Raw genomic sequence first — 20,924 nt, 5'->3', positions numbered from 1 at the left:
CTCTGACCCATTGTAACCAATGGGTCTTTTCAGACTTGCATTTTTTTTCACGCACACGCGTGTTTTTTTTTAACGTGCGTTTAAATCTCGACATGCTCTACTTTTGCAAGTCACGTGCGTGACAAACGCACCATACAAGTCTATGGAGATGCATCAAAAACGCATTGCACTCTGAGACACGTGCAAGTGCAATGCAAGTGCAATGCGTTTTTCACGCATCAATTGCCATAGAAAAGATAGAGCTCAGTCCTGAGTCCATTTCACGCGCATTTTCTGCGCGTGAAAAACGCATTGAAATTGCATCAAAAACGCGCGTGAAAAACTGAGACACTGAACAAACTCTGACTGAAAACTGATTGCACTCTGATACAAAATGCACGTTTTTCACTGACCAAACCCTGATCGCACCCTGATCAAACTCTGACTGAAAACTGATTGCACTCTGATACAAAATGCACGTTTTTCACTGACCAAACCCTGATCGCACCCTGATCAAACTCTGACTGAAAACTGATTGCACTCTGATGCAAAATGTGCGTTTTTCACTGACCAAACCCTGATCGCACCCTGATCAAACTCTGACGTGAAATGCAACGCGAGTGTGGAAGTGGCCTAAGATTGAACAAAAGTGTACTAGGTCTTATTTTCGGGGAAACAGGGTAGAACAGTTTTACCTCAGACACTTCTTGGATAGATAACTATGGGGGAGATTTAACTTTAGTGTCTGAGGTAAAAATGTTCTAGTTGCCAATGTAAACCAATCAGAGCTCACCATTAATTTTATAAACAGCTGTGGGAAAATGAAAGCTGAGCTCTGACTGGATTCCATGTTTTACCTCAGACACCTCTTGGATAGATAGCTATGGGGGAAATTGTTGGAAACCAATCAGAGCTCACCTTTAAAGAGGACCTGTCACCCAATTTATCGGCACTTTAGTAAGCAGCTACTAGTGCCGAAAATTTAGGTGACAGGTCCTCTTTAATTCTATAAACAGCTGTGGGAAAATGAAAGCTGAGCTCTGATTGGATTCCATGGACAACTAGAACACTTTTACCTCAGACATTTCTTATAAATCTCCCCCTACTATAGCGATCTATCCATCTCATATCTATCATCTATCAATCATCATGCCATCACTCCAATTTCCTGATTCCATTTTCCTCAGACATGGTAGGGATAGGGCACCATCACATATTTTACGTTTGGGACAAGGGGGTTTAAGGTTCCTCCTTCAACATTTGCGGAGATTCTAGAAAACTGAGGAGATTCACCCAAATTTTCGGACAAACATGCATTAAGCTTTGTAGAGGTTGCTCTGCTCTAATGTCATGTCTGTAACCACGATGACTCTATAATTGCGCCAAATTGCGCATTATCTGGCGACAAGTGAGCTAAGACCCAGCCTTATACAGCACAAGGTATCTAAGGACTCCACATCCGAAAAAAACAAAGATGGCGGACACAGAGACGCGCGGCGAACGGTTCATTGTAGATTTTATTGACATTCCCAATAGCCTCTTTTACTCTTAAAGAAAATAAACATCTTTTAGAAAGCTCGGTACACACAGTCTTCAGTGTGAAGCAAATTTACTAAAAAGAACACTAGCTTTAACTCTGAAGCTGCCGGCCGAGCCTGCAAAAAGCGCAACGTTGTGTGCAGGCCGTTCCGGCAGCTCGGGGGTTAAACGTTTACAGTCTTCATATATTATATATATGCATATGTATACACATATATATATACACACACCAGATAATGAGGCATTGTCCGTACTTTCGACTGTCAAACACTTTGTATTTACAGCAGGAAAATCGTGTTGGCGTTTCGCCGTGATCAGCTGACTGCGGCCCCCCACGGCCCCCTCCGCAGTAGGACACGTGTTGCTGATAATGTGCTCCACTCCAGAATCTTAGAAGAAGTAACATGAAACACGTCAAGAAGTGTTAGGACGAGATGAAGAAGTGTACAAGAAACGGGGGAGGGTGGAAAATGGCGGATGAGGGCACGAAATAAGACACAAGGACAAGGACCGTGGCGAGGGGGAGGGGGGGGGGGGAGGCATACAAACATTCATTAACCCCTTTTGGCTGATGGTTCTGTCTCTTTCTCGCAGGAACCTTCGCAAAACGCACAATTTGAGGCTCAGGTATCAAACTGGCGGCCATATTTGTCGGCCCTCTGGAGACCCTGCGCCCCTTTCTGGCAGATGCAGGGTTCCACGTGATGTGAGACCAATGTCTGTGCCGGGTATTGGAACACTACAACTTCCCGCCGTCTTTCTTCGAGATTGTGTTAGGAGCAAAGGTTTGACGTCAAACAAGTTAGGGATCAATAGTTTCCCTACTAGGGGCGTCGCCCCCAGAAATCTGCGCCATCAGTGCAAAATCCGTGTCTACTTTATTGCGCCATCCCGGTGCCATCCTGATGGCCCCTCAGTTTTTTCTTACGTCATCATCTGTGTCATGAGTTGCCTCCGTTAAGACACTAGGAACCTCTTATTCCTGCACCGTCAACACCCATGGACATGGTAGGGCCCGAACCGACTTTAGTCACGATGGAGGCGGCAGCTTAGACTCCTCTGCGCGGCGCCATGACAGTGTGGAGGAGTGAATGAAAGATCCTGGGTGTGATGAAGGTGATGGTGGTTTTAGAGACGGTTACACCAGGTGCCTCTGGAAGACAAAGAAGAATTTTTCCGGTGAATTTAAAATTATATTCACAGAGCAGCCGATCTGACTACGACTACACTACATCTCCAAACCTACAATAAGGCTTTGTTTATCAAAACAATCTAGGAGACTGTCTAATAGGAAATCAGCTTTTACTTTTTAAACTGCTTTGGTAAAATTTAATTACTGAATTATAACAAAACGTTTAATAAAAAATATTATTATAAAAATGACAATAGAACTGGACTTGCGCTGCTAACCCCTCCCCCACTGAAGCTCTTTTGTCCTTCCGTATTTTATAGCGCATTACAAGTTCTATAGCGCAGAACTGCCACCTACTGGACACGACTGGTATCACGTAAAAAATTTCATTGGAGTTGTCACAATATTCCAGTGAACTTTATACTTGGGCAAAAGAAATATGGAAACCTTTAAAAAAAATTTATCGGTGGGGTTCCGTCTCTGTGAACGCAAGACGGATCTGGATACGTTATTGGGAAAGATCATATACTGTAGATCAGAGGTCCCCAACCGCCGGTCCGCGGACCAGGACCGGGCCGTTGGAGTTTATCAGCCGGTCCGCGCAGGGGCGGCCCCCGGCCAGCACTGAGCTTCCACACCGGATGGGACCACGTTGCAGCCCTCCGTCCGGCACCTTGCTCCCCGACGCTGCCAGCACCTTGCGCCCACCCGCCGACGCCGCCGGCACCTTACCACGGCCCCCAGACCCTGCCGGCACCGAGCTCCCCCCTCCAGGCTCTCGGCTCCTTGCTCCCAGGGGCGCACCTGCCATGAGGGCGCAGCACCGGGATCCAGCCCACCGGCGGACACATACTCTCGCCCGCCGCCACATGCTCCGGCTAGCACAACCCCCTGCCAGCACATGTACCTGTCCCGCGGGCTGGCATATCCCCCCGCAAGCCGGCACTTCCCCATGACAGGCGCCCGGTACTTCCCCCCGCTCGCGCCGACACATGTACCCTTGCGCCTGCTGGCACATTTACCCTCCCGCACTGCAGCGCGGCACCTCCACATGACCGCCGGCGGCACATCCGCCTGCTTGCCGGCCGGCACCTGTGAACTCCCGGAACATCCCCTTGACTGCAGCCCCACCTGTCCTCTCCGGGTTTCCCCTACTCCCTGCATACTACCCTAAGCTACCGGCTCCGGCTTCCCCCCCCCCCCCTCCGCTCTGCCGCCCCCCGGCTCCGGTCACCCCCCCCCCCCAGGCTCCAGACAGCCCCTTAGGCTCCAGACAGCCCCCTAGGCTCCAGTTCCCCCCCCAGGCTCCAGACCCCCGCCGGAAGAAAAGGCAGAACCTGCCAGGACCGTAAAAGAAGAAAAGAGTACGGTAAGGTAACTTCTATGTATGTATGTATGCTTAGGTATGTATAGATGTGTGTGTGTATACATATATGTGTATGTATAAGTATGTATAGATGTGTGTGTGTGTATACATATATGTGTATGTATAAGTATGTATAGATGTGTGTGTGTGTGTATACATATATGTGTATGTATAAGTATGTATAGATGTGTGTGTGTGTGTGTATACATATATGTGTATGTATAAGTATGTATAGATGTGTGTGTGTGTGTGTATACATATATGTGTATGTATAAGTATGTATAGATGTGTGTGTGTGTGTGTATACATATATGTGTATGTATAAGTATGTATAGATGTGTGTGTGTGTGTGTATACATATATGTGTATGTATAAGTATGTATAGATGTGTGTGTGTGTGTATACATATATGTGTATGTATAAGTATGTATAGATGTGTGTGTGTGTGTGTATACATATATGTGTATGTATAAGTATGTATAGATGTGTGTGTGTGTGTGTATACATATATGTGTATGTATAAGTATGTATAGATGTGTGTGTGTGTGTGTATACATATATGTGTATGTATAAGTATGTATAGATGTGTGTGTGTGTGTGTATACATATATGTGTATGTATAAGTATGTATAGATGTGTGTGTGTGTGTGTATACATATATGTGTATGTATAAGTATGTATAGATGTGTGTGTGTGTGTGTATACATATATGTGTATGTATAAGTATGTATAGATGTGTGTGTGTGTGTGTATACATATATGTGTATGTATAAGTATGTATAGATGTGTGTGTGTGTGTGTATACATATATGTGTATGTATAAGTATGTATAGATGTGTGTGTGTGTGTGTATACATATATGTGTATGTATAAGTATGTATAGATGTGTGTGTGTGTGTGTATACATATATGTGTATGTATAAGTATGTATAGATGTGTGTGTGTGTGTGTATACATATATGTGTATGTATAAGTATGTATAGATGTGTGTGTGTGTGTGTGTGTATACATATATGTGTATGTATAAGTATGTATAGATGTGTGTGTGTGTGTGTGTGTATACATATATGTGTATGTATAAGTATGTATAGATGTGTGTGTGTGTGTGTGTGTATACATATATGTGTATGTATAAGTATGTATAGATGTGTGTGTGTGTGTGTGTGTGTGTATACATATATGTGTATGTATAAGTATGTATAGATGTGTGTGTGTGTGTGTGTATACATATATGTGTATGTATAAGTATGTATAGATGTGTGTGTGTGTGTGTATACATATATGTGTATGTATAAGTATGTATAGATGTGTGTGTGTGTGTGTGTGTATACATATATGTGTATGTATAAGTATGTATAGATGTGTGTGTGTGTGTGTGTGTGTGTGTGTGTATACATATATGTGTATGTATAAGTATGTATAGATGTGTGTGTGTGTGTGTATACATATATGTGTATGTATAAGTATGTATAGATGTGTGTGTGTGTGTGTATACATATATGTGTATGTATAAGTATGTATAGATGTGTGTGTGTGTGTGTGTGTGTGTGTGTATACATATATGTGTATGTATAAGTATGTATAGATGTGTGTGTGTGTGTGTATACATATATGTGTATGTATAAGTATGTATAGATGTGTGTGTGTGTGTGTGTGTGTATACATATATGTGTATGTATAAGTATGTAAAGATGTGTGTGTGTGTATACATATATGTGTATGTATAAGTATGTATAGATGTGTGTGTGTGTGTGTGTATACATATATGTGTATGTATAAGTATGTATAGATGTGTGTGTGTGTGTGTATACATATATGTGTATGTATAAGTATGTATAGATGTGTGTGTGTGTGTGTGTGTGTATACATATATGTGTATGTATAAGTATGTATAGATGTGTGTGTGTGTGTGTGTGTGTGTGTGTGTATACATATATGTGTATGTATAAGTATGTATAGATGTGTGTGTGTGTGTGTATACATATATGTGTATGTATAAGTATGTATAGATGTGTGTGTGTGTGTGTATACATATATGTGTATGTATAAGTATGTATAGATGTGTGTGTGTGTGTGTGTGTGTGTGTGTATACATATATGTGTATGTATAAGTATGTATAGATGTGTGTGTGTGTGTGTATACATATATGTGTATGTATAAGTATGTATAGATGTGTGTGTGTGTGTGTGTGTGTATACATATATGTGTATGTATAAGTATGTAAAGATGTGTGTGTGTGTATACATATATGTGTATGTATAAGTATGTATAGATGTGTGTGTGTGTGTATACATATATGTGTATGTATAAGTATGTATAGATGTGTGTGTGTGTGTGTGTATACATATATGTGTATGTATAAGTATGTATAGATGTGTGTGTGTGTGTGTGTGTATACATATATGTGTATGTATAAGTATGTATAGATGTGTGTGTGTGTGTGTGTGTGTATACATATATGTGTATGTATAAGTATGTATAGATGTGTGTGTGTGTGTGTGTGTATACATATATGTGTATGTATAAGTATGTATAGATGTGTGTGTGTGTGTGTGTGTATACATATATGTGTATGTATAAGTATGTATAGATGTGTGTGTGTGTGTGTGTATACATATATGTGTATGTATAAGTATGTATAGATGTGTGTGTGTGTGTGTGTATACATATATGTGTATGTATAAGTATGTATAGATGTGTGTGTGTGTATACATATATGTGTATGTATAAGTATGTATAGATGTGTGTGTGTGTGTATACATATATGTGTATGTATAAGTATGTATAGATGTGTGTGTGTGTGTGTATACATATATGTGTATGTATAAGTATGTATAGATGTGTGTGTGTGTGTGTGTGTATATACATATATGTGTATGTATAAGTATGTATAGATGTGTGTGTGTGTGTGTGTGTATACATATATGTGTATGTATAAGTATGTATAGATGTGTGTGTGTGTGTGTGTGTATACATATATGTGTATGTATAAGTATGTATAGATGTGTGTGTGTGTGTGTATACATATATGTGTATGTATAAGTATGTATAGATGTGTGTGTGTGTGTGTGTGTATACATATATGTGTATGTATAAGTATGTATAGATGTGTGTGTGTGTGTGTGTGTATACATATATGTGTATGTATAAGTATGTATAGATGTGTGTGTGTGTGTGTGTGTATACATATATGTGTATGTATAAGTATGTATAGATGTGTGTGTGTGTGTGTGTGTATACATATATGTGTATGTATAAGTATGTATAGATGTGTGTGTGTGTGTGTGTGTATACATATATGTGTATGTATAAGTATGTATAGATGTGTGTGTGTGTGTATACATATATGTGTATGTATAAGTATGTATAGATGTGTGTGTGTGTGTGTATACATATATGTGTATGTATAAGTATGTATAGATGTGTGTGTGTGTGTGTATACATATATGTGTATGTATAAGTATGTATAGATGTGTGTGTGTGTGTGTATACATATATGTGTATGTATAAGTATGTATAGATGTGTGTGTGTGTGTATACATATATGTGTATGTATAAGTATGTATAGATGTGTGTGTGTGTGTGTATACATATATGTGTATGTATAAGTATGTATAGATGTGTGTGTGTGTGTGTATACATATATGTGTATGTATAAGTATGTATAGATGTGTGTGTGTGTGTGTATACATATATGTGTATGTATAAGTATGTATAGATGTGTGTGTGTGTGTATACATATATGTGTATGTATAAGTATGTATAGATGTGTGTGTGTGTGTATACATATATGTGTATGTATAAGTATGTATAGATGTGTGTGTGTGTGTATACATATATGTGTATGTATAAGTATGTATAGATGTGTGTGTGTGTGTATACATATATGTGTATGTATAAGTATGTATAGATGTGTGTGTGTGTATACATATATGTGTATGTATAAGTATGTATAGATGTGTGTGTGTGTGTATACATATATGTGTATGTATAAGTATGTATAGATGTGTGTGTGTATACATATATGTGTATGTATAAGTATGTATAGATGTGTGTGTGTGTGTGTATACATATATGTGTATGTATAAGTATAAGTATGTATAGATGTGTGTGTGTGTATACATATATGTGTATGTATAAGTATGTATAGATGTGTGTGTGTGTGTATACATATATGTGTATGTATAAGTATGTATAGATGTGTGTGTGTGTGTATACATATATGTGTATGTATAAGTATGTATAGATGTGTGTGTGTGTGTATACATATATGTGTATGTATAAGTATGTATAGATGTGTGTGTGTGTGTATACATATATGTGTATGTATAAGTATGTATAGATGTGTGTGTGTGTGTATACATATATGTGTATGTATAAGTATGTATAGATGTGTGTGTGTGTATACATATATGTGTATGTATAAGTATGTATAGATGTGTGTGTGTGTATACATATATGTGTATGTATAAGTATGTATAGATGTGTGTGTGTGTATACATATATGTGTATGTATAAGTATGTATAGATGTGTGTGTGTGTATACATATATGTGTATGTATAAGTATGTATAGATGTGTGTGTGTATACATATATGTGTATGTATAAGTATGTATAGATGTGTGTGTGTGTATACATATATGTGTATGTATAAGTATGTATAGATGTGTGTGTGTGTATACATATATGTGTATGTATAAGTATGTATAGATGTGTGTGTGTGTATACATATATGTGTATGTATAAGTATGTATAGATGTGTGTGTGTATACATATATGTGTATGTATAAGTATGTATAGATGTGTGTGTGTATACATATATGTGTATGTATAAGTATGTATAGATGTGTGTGTGTATACATATATGTGTATGTATAAGTATGTATAGATGTGTGTGTGTGTGTGTGTATACATATATGTGTATGTATAAGTATGTATAGATGTGTGTGTGTGTATACATATATGTGTATGTATAAGTATGTATAGATGTGTGTGTGTGTGTATACATATATGTGTATGTATAAGTATGTATAGATGTGTGTGTGTGTGTATACATATATGTGTATGTATAAGTATGTATAGATGTGTGTGTGTGTATATACATATATGTGTATGTATAAGTATGTATAGATGTGTGTGTGTGTATACATATATGTGTATGTATGTGTGTGTGTATATGCTGTATCTACTGTTTGTTTATGTGTATATATGCTGTATGTATATGCAGCATTTGTGATATTTATCAGGGCTTCAATTTTGTACTACATGGCAGTACTCGGTATGCATTTTATACTACTTGGCGGTACGTTGTATCTATTTTATAATACTTGGTGGCATACTGTATGCATTTTATATACATGGTGATACGCTGTATGCATTTTATACTACATGGCGGTACGCTGTATGCATTTTATACTACATGGCGGTATTCTGTATGCATTTTATACTACATGGCGGTATGCTGTATGCATTTTATGCTACATGGCGATACCCTGTATGCATTTTATACTACATGGCGATACGCTGTATGCATTTTATACTACATGGCGATACGCTGTATGCATTTTATACTACATGGCGATACGCTGTATGCATTTTATACTACATGGCGGTACGCTGTATGCATTTTATACTACATGGCGGTACGCTGTATGCATTTTATACTACATGGCGGTACGCTGTATGCATTTTGCATTGCTTTATTTTTACACCAAACCAATATGATGGATCTGGTCCGGACACTCCCTGATATCTTATGTTATAAGCTCCACCCCTCCATAACCCCACCCCATATGACCAAAGCCCCGCCCCCACCCCCACCGGGCCATGGAAAACTGGTCTAGCTTAAAGCCGGTCCCTGGTGCAATAAAGGTTGGGGACCTCTGCTGTAGATTGTACAATACCTTATGTTTAGGACATCGTAACGAGAAGTTCTCTTCGTTTAACAAACAGCCTGCAAGAGAGAACAAAGGATAAGATAAGTAGAAGTTGCATGAGGGTGCAACGCATGGTAGGGTGCTGTAACAGATTTTGCTATTTTTAATGAGACTCATTAAACCACTTCATTAAAAAACCAACCCCCTCTGCAGGGTATGAAATGACGTCAATTTACCTATTAAAACAAATCTCCAACGTCATGTGACAATGAGCAGAGAAGAGTCATATTTTGCCTGAGATGAGTCAAGTTTAGTGGCCGATGGGAGATGGTCACTTCATCTTTGTTTCTGTAGCACCTAGAAACCTGCCACTGTTGTCATATTACAGATAAGTGTGTGGTTCTGTCATCTACAGAACCGAAGATACAAGCAGTTAAATACATAGTTGGAAATTTGAGCTGCAGACAAAGATCCAATTCCTCCTTATTTTTTTTTAACTCCTTAGATGTCTAGTTCTTCGGATCAGAGCCATAATCCTGATGTGATCTGAAAGATGAGATTCTTATCTTTAATATGACACCAGCAGCATGTTCATAGATACTGTAGTACCAAAGTGACCCAACCCTTGCAGCCTCTCAACCTGACTCCTCTCAGGTAAAATATGACATTTCATCCCCGACCTGAGGGGGGTGGTAGTTTAATGAGGTGAAATCTAGTGACGGGTTCCCTTTAAGGTTGGTCCTGAGCTGCCAAGGGGCCTGTATAGGGAATAGCATGGGGTCTATATGATGAAGGAGTAGCGGCGTTGTCGGGTATAGCCCCGGGAGTCGCGTCTCCGTGTATACACGCCGTACGCCGCTCCTCTAATTGATTTCCTTCTCTGGGAAATTCTCCTGTTGTTTCTGGACTTGGAGAAATGTCAATGTAAACCGCGGGACGGGGGGAGACGGAGGGGAAGAGGAGACAGACAGAGCGCAGCTCCCTAAATCTCCTCTCTGGGGGGACAGGGCGAGCGAGGGGGCTGCTTGTCTTCCTTTACAAGCTCAGATGTAAGACCGTTGAGCTCCCGACTCCTCAGATACCTCCACCTGTTGGCATCATAGAGGAATGGCCAAACTGGTGGGCTCATTTACATACTCATTTACATATATAAAAAGGGCCTGACCACCATGTTAGGATTTCGGAAGCTTAGGAGGGATCCACAGGTGATAATGACAATTAAGTTTAGTCAGAAAGGGTTAAACTTTTGGAGGGAAAATTTCCCTCCAGAAGTTGAGGTAGATTTTCTGTCAGGATGGCGACGGATTTGATTGGCTGCTTTAGTTACCCTATGAAGACCTGTTGCCGCCTGAGCTACGTTCCTTCCCCCAGTGACAGCAGCTGATAGGTTTAGGTCATGACCTATCAGAGTAAGTATCCCAGTCGCTGCCAAGTATGATGCAGGCTACCCAGAATGCCGTGCGGTGGTGTCACTCACCTGCCTCAGTGGCGCACGTGTAGTGGTAGGTCTGCGTGCAGCCCTTGTGGTTGCAGCCCACAGTCGCTCCCGGCTTCTGACACCTGGGACAGAGCTGCGAGACAAGGAGGCATTTGTCAGAAAAGGTCGTCCTAGGACAAGTTTATCCTAGGTGATTCACCGCGATTCTATGTCACTACCCAGAAGCCTCTACTCCAATGGCTTCCTTCTGTTCAGACTTGTCTGACAACCATCTAATCCAAACATCATAACGTCTGTAAAGTTGTACAAAAATATCACACTTTACTGTGTAAGTACATGACATTACTTATCTGCCTGTATTACTCTCCAGAGCTGTATTCACAATTCTACAGGCCACAAAACTAAAACTTTTCATGATTCCCAGCTTGCTCAAGGTCTCAGAAGCATTGGCTTTATCCTGTAAGCAGCAGAATAGTGAGTGCAGCTCTGGGGTATAATACAGGATGTATCTCAGGATGGAAACAGGATAAGTAATGTCATGTATGTACACAGTGACTGCACCAGCAGCAGAATAGTGAGTGCAGCTCTGCAGTATAATACAGGATGTATCTCAGGATGGAAACAGGATAAGTAATGTCATGTATGTACACAGTGACTGCACCAGCAGCAGAATAGTGAGTGCAGCTCTGCAGTATAATACAGGATGTATCTCAGGATGGAAACAGGATAAGTAATGTCATGTATGTACACAGTGACTGCACCAGCAGCAGAATAGTGAGTGCAGCTCTGCAGTATAATACAGGATGTATCTCAGGATGGAAACAGGATAAGTAATGTCATGTATGTACACAGTGACTGCACCAGCAGCAGAATAGTGAGTGCAGCTCTGCAGTATAATACAGGATGTATCTCAGGATGGAAACAGGATAAGTAATGTCATGTATGTACACAGTGACTGCACCAGCAGCAGAATAGTGAGTGCAGCTCTGGAGTATAATACAGGATGTAACTCAGGATCAGTACAGGATAAGTAATGTCATGTATGTACACAGTGACTGCACCAGCAGCAGAATATTGAGTACAGCTCTGGGGTATAATACAGGATGTAACTCAGGATCAGTACAGGATAAGTAATGTCATGTATGTACACAGTGACTGCACCAGCAGCAGAATAGTGAGTGCAGCTCTGGGGTATAATACAGGATGTAACTCAGGATCAGTACAGGATAAGCAATGCCATGTATGTACACAGTGACTGCACCAGCAGCAGAATAGTGAGTGCAGCTCTGGAGTATAATACAGGATGTAACTCAGGATCAGTACAAGATAAGTAATGTCATGTATGTACACAGTGACTGCACCAGCAGCAGAATAGTGAGTGCAGCTCTGGAGTATAATACAGGATGTAACTCAGGATCAGTACAGGATAAGTAATGTCATGTATGTACACAGTGACTGCACCAGCAGCAGAATAGTGAGTACAGCTCTGGGGTATAATAAAGCTCAGGATGGGAACAGCATAAGTAATGTCAGGTATTGCTATCAGTCACTCACAATCAGCAGTATACACAATAGTGGGGTCCGGGCAGATTCTGGGTGTAAGTCCAGTCCTGTGGAGCCATGACAGTAGTCGTCATCACTTACAGAGATTCAGCAGAAAGTGCTGAGTGCTCTCAGAGATCCATGTGAATAGAGGAGATAAGAAGTTGATCTCTCCTGGATATGTCACTGGAACGGCTGCACTGGGAAGGACCTTTGCATCTGGGGTGGAGTTGCCCTTTAAGTAATGATTCCCCTATAATCCATCCTCTGAGATGTTCTGTATCATCTCTGCACTACAGATGTAGAGGAGCCTTCCATCCTCATCAAGTATGATCACAGTGCAGCTCTGTGCGTGGGCGTCTTAACCCTGTGGATCTGAGCTTTGATGCAGACGTATAAATCTGGGGCACAGAATAGAGATGGAGGTGCCGGGGCAGACGACTGGGATCATCACTGCATGAACACATTGCGGGTCTTCTGCCAGCACTGCGCAAAATTAGCTCATTTTTGATGCCAAAACTGTAGCCCAAGGGAGTGTAATTAGTCAGATGGAAACACTTAAAGGGGAAGTCTACCTAAATTGATCTCTCTGCAATGTTGACCACCTATTTAGAAAATATACAGAATATGACCCCATTACATGCTTCCCCTTTAAATCTGTAAAGGAGTCCTGTACAGGGCATTTATGCAATCCTTATATAAGAGCCTGTACACAACAGTTGTGGACTCCTACGATGGTGCTGTGACTCTTCTTGGCCACTAGGTGGTGACACTGCCTTATGCTGCAGCCCGTACGGCCTTGCCACAAAATTAAAGTGGAAGTATGGAATAAGGGCTTTATCGAGCTGAGGAGTTTTGTAAGGGAATCTTAACCTCTTCCTTTGTTTTCTTTTATCCCTAGGAAGGGGGGGGGGGGGGGGGGCTGTTTTTGTTCATTAGAACATGTACAATATTACAGGGTATTGTACTCCAGTTACATTCTGCTTCTTATACAAGGTCCACAACTGCCATTACAAACGTTCGGCCCTTAGAAATAGCCCCTCCCTCTATCTAACCTCTTAGATGCTTGTAGTTGCTAATGACCATGGTATCTGAAGGGTCAAACATCAAGTATCAGAGATAACTGACATATAATAGCTCCCCATTTTATAAGACACTAACAGTGTCCAACAAGACCAGAGAACTAGAGGACCCCTTGGTGGGCCAGGCTCGCTAACACAACAATGGGTCCAGCAGAAGACAACTTAATATGGAGACTACTAGGGTCTAATCCCGAGGGGGTCATGTTGGAGGAGCAAGTTATCCCAGTCCAACTCTTCTATTTAGCGACAACTAGACTACAAAATTTCCAAAACTGTTTCCAAAACAAGTACGTTACTCACTCCTGAAGCTGTCATCTGTATAGCTTCATGGACACCGTAAAGTTTTCCCGCCACCAGGTAGACTCCGCTGGTCCACACCGCACAGGCTTCATGGACCCAGTGCTCCTGCGTCTCGGGCTCCTGTGAATGAGACTCGGAGCTTTTGCTGCAGTGGTGCCTCTTGGGCTTCTCAGCGTCTGCCCCCTCAGTCTTTTTACTACAGCAGTAACAGCTGGGCAGCTTCCTGAGCATTGCGCGGGCACTACAGCGGAGATTGCTGTGTTTGACAAGGTCAGTAGCTCCACTGTCTGTGCAAGACGTCCTCACACTCCCTGTTGTGCAAGGAGAGTCTACAGTCTTGGAGGACTTTTCTGTTGAGGTGTCCTCTGGTTTGACTTTATCCTTAGGCCTTGGTTTCTTGTTAGGTAAACAGTCCATGGGATAATAGGGGCCACAAAGATCACCCAAGTCTTTATAGTTGGCGGGGCAACGGCACAGACAGCAGAGGAGACAACCAGAGCTCACCGACTTGCACACTAGAGGTCCCAACTGCATCCTAGAAGAAACGGGTAGAGAACCTTGACTGGAAAAAGTGACCAATGGAGAAGAAGAATGGACTGCACTCCTCTCCTTCAATAACCGCAGCTCGTCGCCAGAGGAATTGACGACAGTGCAAGTAGTAACAAAGGCATTTTTTCTCTCCAGCTTAATATATGGGGAGAAGAGGCGGACTCTTTCAGCCCGGACCGGCTTGGAGGACACATACTTCAATTTAATCTCTGGCTCTTTGGGTGCAACAAGAGGAATGTTTTGTCTCTTTGACCTCCGCTTGGTGACAGGGGCTTGGCTGGTGGACCTGCTTTGCGGAGGACACTTGCGTTGCCTCTTGGTGTAGCCATTGAAGGATGGATACTTGGATTTTTTCCTCGGTCTGGTTTGGGACAAGGCTTCCACAGATGTGTCAGGATTGCTGCATCTCTCTTTGGGTCCGGCCTGTTTGCATTCACTTGAGCGGAACTTGCTGGACATCAGAATATTGTCTGACAGAGCTTTATCTTTAGATGTAAGAAGTACAGAAGGAGAAGAACCAAGGAGCTTCCTTGGTGATTTTTTAGAAGTGCTTGGGGAACTTTTGGTTCTTCCTCTCCTGAACTTCTTTTTGGGAATAGCATTAGTTTTTTTTGGGCGTGGGCATTTGCCCTCCCTCTTGGCCACACTATTTAAACCAGTATCTCCATGTAGTGAATTTTGGGTTGCTTTCTTTTTGTAGAGCTGTTTTCCCTTAAGGGGTTTGTGGCTCGACCCCTGACAGCTCCCATTATGTGTTTCAAGCTCTGTTTTCGAAGAATCACTAGACGTCAAAACCTGAGCCGTCATCTTTGTGTTAGCTTCTGGCATAAGTAAGGAGCCATTTTTATTATCTCTTCCTTGGGCAATACTACTCAAACAACTGCTGTTAGAAGCCAAAGCATTCATTGACCCTGCCATGGTAGCACCGTGCTTCTTCTGATTTGGTGATGTAATTTTTTGAACAATGGCTTCCAGTTTCAAACCTCTGCCTTTTCTCGGAGGTAAGACCTTTGTCTTCATTGGCCCATGATGTGACCCACGTGAGGTCATCTTCAGGCAAACGTCTTGGGTTAATCGCACAGAGGGGGCACTTAGGATGACCTTACAGTTTTTCTTTGCTGCTATTGCTAACTTGACCTTCTTCTCTTTTTTGGCTGGCTTAATTTTTTTGAATAAATTGGGAGGAGTCTCTGACTTCTGTTCTTTAGTCTTTTTGGTGCGTATGATCAGGTTTCGTTTTTTGGTTGGGACCGGAGAGATCAAGTTTGACTTTCTCTTCAGGGAATGCAGTGGCCGCTCAGAATTTTTGACATTTATCCCCACTGCCGGGTTTGTGAGCTTCATCCTTTTCCTGACTTTCGGCATCATCTGAAATGTATCGGCGGCTGTGCAATTGTTGGCGATTATCTTCTTTAAGGTTGAACGCTTCTTCAGGACAAAGTTCATTCCCTTCTTTCCTCTTCTTCTCTTGGCAGGAAAAAGCTCCTGTTTCTTGCTTCTTGACCTTAGAATCATGGATCGTTCATCCTTCAGAATGCTGAAGCCATTATCTTTTGATTTCTTAGTGCCACTGAGGATTGTGGGTGTGTTGTTTTGCTGTAGAAACACATTTTCGTCATTTGATTCTGGTACCAATTTCAGGGCATTCTTCCCACCTCTCCTTCCCATTTTATATGGGGCCCTCTCTTTCTCGCCAAATGCTCCTTTCTTTGTCACCTTTTCTTGAGGGGGTGCCTTAAGACCTGTTCCACCTCCTTGAAGTTCAACTTTGGCAGTAGAGGAACGGGTGCACATCCTTGCTGGAGTCACTTCGGTCAGAGGAACCTTACTGATTACTGGTATTTCATCTGTACATTCTGTTGTTGGACCTTTATGTTCTTCAGATTCAGGTTTATTATTTGATTCAGTTGCAGTATGAACAGGGGCGGCAGGCTCAGACTTTTCGGCAATTCTACAGTGACTCCTTCGACCACGCAGAGATTTCTTTTCAACTACTTCTTCAGTTTTTGGAGGTGGTTGGTCAATCATAAAGTCTGTTTTTTTTTCTTCAGCTTCTTGAAGGGTTTCAACGTCTGGCACATTGTCTACAATGTCTTCTTCAACCTTTTCTTTTGTGTCATCGATGTGTGGTATTGTGGATTCAAACCAGCTTTTCACCTTTGACTCCGTTTCGACAGCAGGGCCAAGCAACATGATAGAATTACAAGACAAATGGGAAGGTCCAACCAAATTCTCTTTCTCTTCGGCACCTGGATTTTCAATCGACTCCGGTGTGTTTATGGAGGACAATGCTTCAGATCCCCTAGTTGGTTTTGTAATAGACTCATCATAAATAAAAGATTTTCTTTCAGAGAAGTCACACAGAGAGGAATAGTCTTCTGGTTCTAGATTAGATTCCTTCTGGGACGGCAGATCAGGTATGTCTTGGAAATCATCTTCAGTGTAACAGTCTCTGGTATCCTCCAACCACTTTTCATGGTCTTTGCTATCTTCTGGATAAGCCATTTCTTCTGCCACCTCTTTATTAAACTCTTCTCCAGAGTCATTTTCAAGAGTTGTCTCAACATCGGGCACGTCTAGCTGGCTATCAACTTTACTTTCCTTGCATTGAAACAACCCTTTTTGCAGATCTGCAGAACGAAGAGTTAGCTCAATTTCCTTCCACCGAAGGCAAGATTCAGACATATTTTTGTCAGGCCAGTCAAAGGGATCAGAATTTTTTGCACAATTTGAGTTGGCCACCGTATTTGAGTAACTGGTATAGCTGGCACTAGATGTTACAGGCTCCACATTCTTCCCTGTGCCAACAACAACAGAATTTTCAGTGTTTTCTTCTGCAACTTTTTCATTAGATGTTTTAAATTCCTTCTTCTCATAGTAGTCCTTGTTGAAGTCATCATGATTCCTCAGAGGAGTTTTTTCTGGTGCGACTTTCTTCAAAGTTTCCGAAAACATTTGTACATTCTCCTGAACGGACCATGTCGTTTTGACCACTGATTCCACACAGGTATGATCAGGAAATGGTGATTTGGGCGAACTGTTATCCAATTCTGGAGAATCCACCCAAGCCTTCTCTGCTTTCTCGTTTTCAATAGCATCTTGTAAAGCTATGATTTCTGTAGACAACTCCTCTTGGGATAAAGCGTTGACCAGTAAGTGTGGGCATTCTCTCTCACTGCTCACTAGTTTTGCGAAGGTTTCCAAGGGAAGGTTGGCATGTATGCTTTGAAACGAATCGTCAGATTTTGTAGACATGTTGTCAGGTGATGTCACAGAACATGTAGAGAGGGACTCTGGCTTCATTTTGGTACTGTTGGACCTTGCTGGGCTTCGTCCAGGACCACAATACAAGTAGTTCCTCTCAAGCTGGTCATCAGAGCCACTAAGGTAGTCTGTGTCTTGAACCTCAGCATGGACAGATTGTGGGGTACCAAGGGTTTCAGAAAGAGGTGTCCCCATTGGTTCAGATGAGTAGGCACTACTCTCTGAACTGCAATGCTGTCCTTTCATTTGCTCTGGAGTCCTGGGAGATGTCTTAATCGCTTTCTTCTGTGGAATGCCAGACTTGGTCATAAGAAGTTGCTGAACTGTTGTTGAGATGTTCTCCACCTGTGAAGTGAGGGCTGTAAGACTTTGCAAACTGAGGTCAGACAGCAAGGTCTCTGGGATTTTGTCATTCTGCAAGTTTTTTGTTTGAGACTCTGGGCTGGAGGTGCCCGTAGGTGAAGGATTCAATAGAGGCATGTAGTGGCTATGATCAGAAATACCCATAGGGAATGTGTTCGCGTTATGCTGTTGCTGGTTGTATTGAAAGTTCTCAATGTTTGGCATTAGTGGAGAGGGGGTAGAACTATAGGATGGGGATCTGCCCACAGAGCGGGCTGGGGAATGGCTGGCACTTGGACTGAATGCTTGATAATACTGTTCTGGAGTTCTGCTGGGAGTCTCGGCTTGACAATACGCTTGGCCTTGTTGGCTGTAATGTTGTCCATGGTACTTAGCCATGCTCTGGTAGTGCAAAGTTTCCTGTGTATGGCGCTGCGTTTGCTCAAAGGAAGCCATTCTAGACGACTGGTATCCATGCATGGATTGCACCCGTTGGCTGGCGGTAGCCATAGCACGGTCATGAGGAGGGTTAGAAGGGGCTGTGCAACTTTTAAAGGAATGAGAAACAGGGCTGCTCCCTGGTACGGAGGAGTACGTGGAAGTGGGGAAATTCTGATTGAAGTGGGAGGACTGGGTAAAAGGCAAGGGGGAAGATGGGACGTCATTCTGGACCTTCTGCCGTGGAAGCTTAGTGTAAGGAAGATTTGGTTGTTGGGGGTGGTGTAGAGAGTGGGAACGGAACTGTATCTGTCCAGTTGGATCTTGATACCCCCGGCTTTCTCCAGGGGTCTTCTTTATTACGTTTTCCTCGTATTTTGCCCCACTCATAGCCTGAGATTGCCCCCAGTTTTGCATCCCATCCTCTCCGGTATACTGTCCTGGGTACACATTGCCCTCAGGGAAACTGGCAAAAGAGACCCTGCCTTGGAGCTGCTGGACATTCATGTGCTTGTCACCGCGGGGGTACTTCTCCCCAGTATTGTTCTCGTAACCTTGATAGGACGTCTGGGCATAGTAGCCTTTGGTCATCTGTCTCTGACGCACACAGTTGAGCCCCGGGTGACTTTGATGCCTGTAATTCTCCAGGCGTGAGGAATCCTGTGAAGATGGTTGGTAGTTCTGCTGGTTGCCGTGGAAACCACACCTTTCCCGAAAAGACTGCATGACTTGCTCTTGTTATCTGTAGAAAAAAATAGAACAGGAGAGATTCAGATACGAGGCTTTCACCTGCTACCACGCTAATCCTGCTACCCTGTCACTGCCGGCTTACCCATTTATAGTCCCTACTCTTCGAAGTTATAGGAATTCCTGAAATTCAACCTAAAGATACAATTTCCTGGCACAGGACCTGATGTGCATTTAAGCAGATTATCCCTCAAAACCCTATGGCTAGGAGATGAGGCACCTTAGACCTTGTGACTCAGCTGGGTACTACCTATAGGTACTTACATGGATCAGATGCACTTTAGAATAAATTTCCAAAATGTAGTCCTTGACCATGCCCACCCTTCATTCTCCCCTAGGAAATAGGCTGTCCAGCCTCTGAGTTAGGTGGACTTAACACTGGACTCCATTGATACAGAACATGTTGGAGCCTGGGCCCACCAGAGGATCCTCTGATTCTCCAGTGGGCCAGTCCGACACTAGTCCTGGAACAAGGTTGCACATACTCACGACTATGGAAATCTTGATGATCGCAGCATTACATATCGGGTCTCCTGAGCTTAGAACATGCACTAGAACCTGGCAACCTCAAGTTCTCCAACTACAGGTCCCAGCATATCCGAACAGATGGAAAAACACAGCCTGCCATCTCCAGACCTAATCACATATCAAGCTCAAAGTCTGCACACGTTCCCCAGTGTGTCTGCGAATGTGCCCACCACACCGGCACCTGTGCCCCTCATTAGCTGAGGTTACCCAGTACTTTCCTATAAAGCCTGCACCAGCAGGACAGACCGTCCTCCCTCCCCCCGCGCCGTCAGCTGGTTCCCTCCCAGTGATTTGTGCAGGGGAAGATCAGCAACATTTTACATGATCTATGTTTGAAGCTGCACAGAAGGTGCTTTGGTGGAGCCAGACGCTGCATACAAATGAAATGTAGAGGAGTGCAAGCCATTCGCGCTGCTGCAACGCTGCCAATATCACAAGGTGCAGGATGAATTCCAGGCAGCGGCTTATTAGTGCTTAACCCCTTCCCCGACACAGGGGGAACCGCGCACGATGAAAAATACAGTTTCCTCGACAGCTCCGGAAAAAAAAAAAAAAAAAAAATCAGCAAGAAATAAAAAATCTACTCCACACCACAGGGCGCCTTTTAATTCCCCCCCCCCATGTATCTTCCCTAAAAGGTCTGGGATTGGGGATGGGGGGAGGTGGAGACGCCGGAGTCAGAAGCGATCAATTAATATCCAGGCTCTATAAAAATCTATCTACGCCACAGGAAAAAAAAATAAATGAAAAAAAATTAAATAAATAAATATATAAAAGGCGAGAAGCACTCACAGGAAGGAT

General features: G+C 42.5%; 1 protein-coding gene across 7 annotated transcripts in view; it reads right to left on the bottom strand.

The window, feature by feature from the left end:
- Positions 1-1,478: 1,478 nt before the first annotated feature.
- The window catches only part of RAI1 (retinoic acid induced 1), a 112,682-nt gene continuing 93,236 nt past the window's right edge, over positions 1,479-20,924 (bottom strand). For 6 of the 7 annotated variants that reach the window (XM_072119858.1, XM_072119855.1, XM_072119856.1 and 3 more), the window contains 4 exons: positions 14,256-19,590; positions 11,371-11,464; positions 9,921-9,970; positions 1,479-2,671 (listed from right to left, as the gene is read on the bottom strand). In XM_072119858.1, the coding sequence (XP_071975959.1) occupies positions 2,657-2,671; positions 9,921-9,970; positions 11,371-11,464; positions 14,256-19,574 (5,478 nt within the window). In that variant the 5' untranslated portion in view covers positions 19,575-19,590 and the 3' untranslated portion in view covers positions 1,479-2,656. The remainder of the gene's footprint in view (positions 2,672-9,920; positions 9,971-11,370; positions 11,465-14,255; positions 19,591-20,924) is intronic. The other variant, XM_072119860.1, reaches the window with a different exon arrangement.

The sequence above is a fragment of the Engystomops pustulosus genome, chromosome 8 (genome assembly GCF_040894005.1).
Source record: "Engystomops pustulosus chromosome 8, aEngPut4.maternal, whole genome shotgun sequence".
NCBI lineage: Eukaryota > Metazoa > Chordata > Amphibia > Anura > Leptodactylidae > Engystomops > Engystomops pustulosus.
The sequence above is the reverse complement of the archived record's forward strand: the minus strand, read 5'-3'. Positions and strand labels throughout refer to the sequence as shown.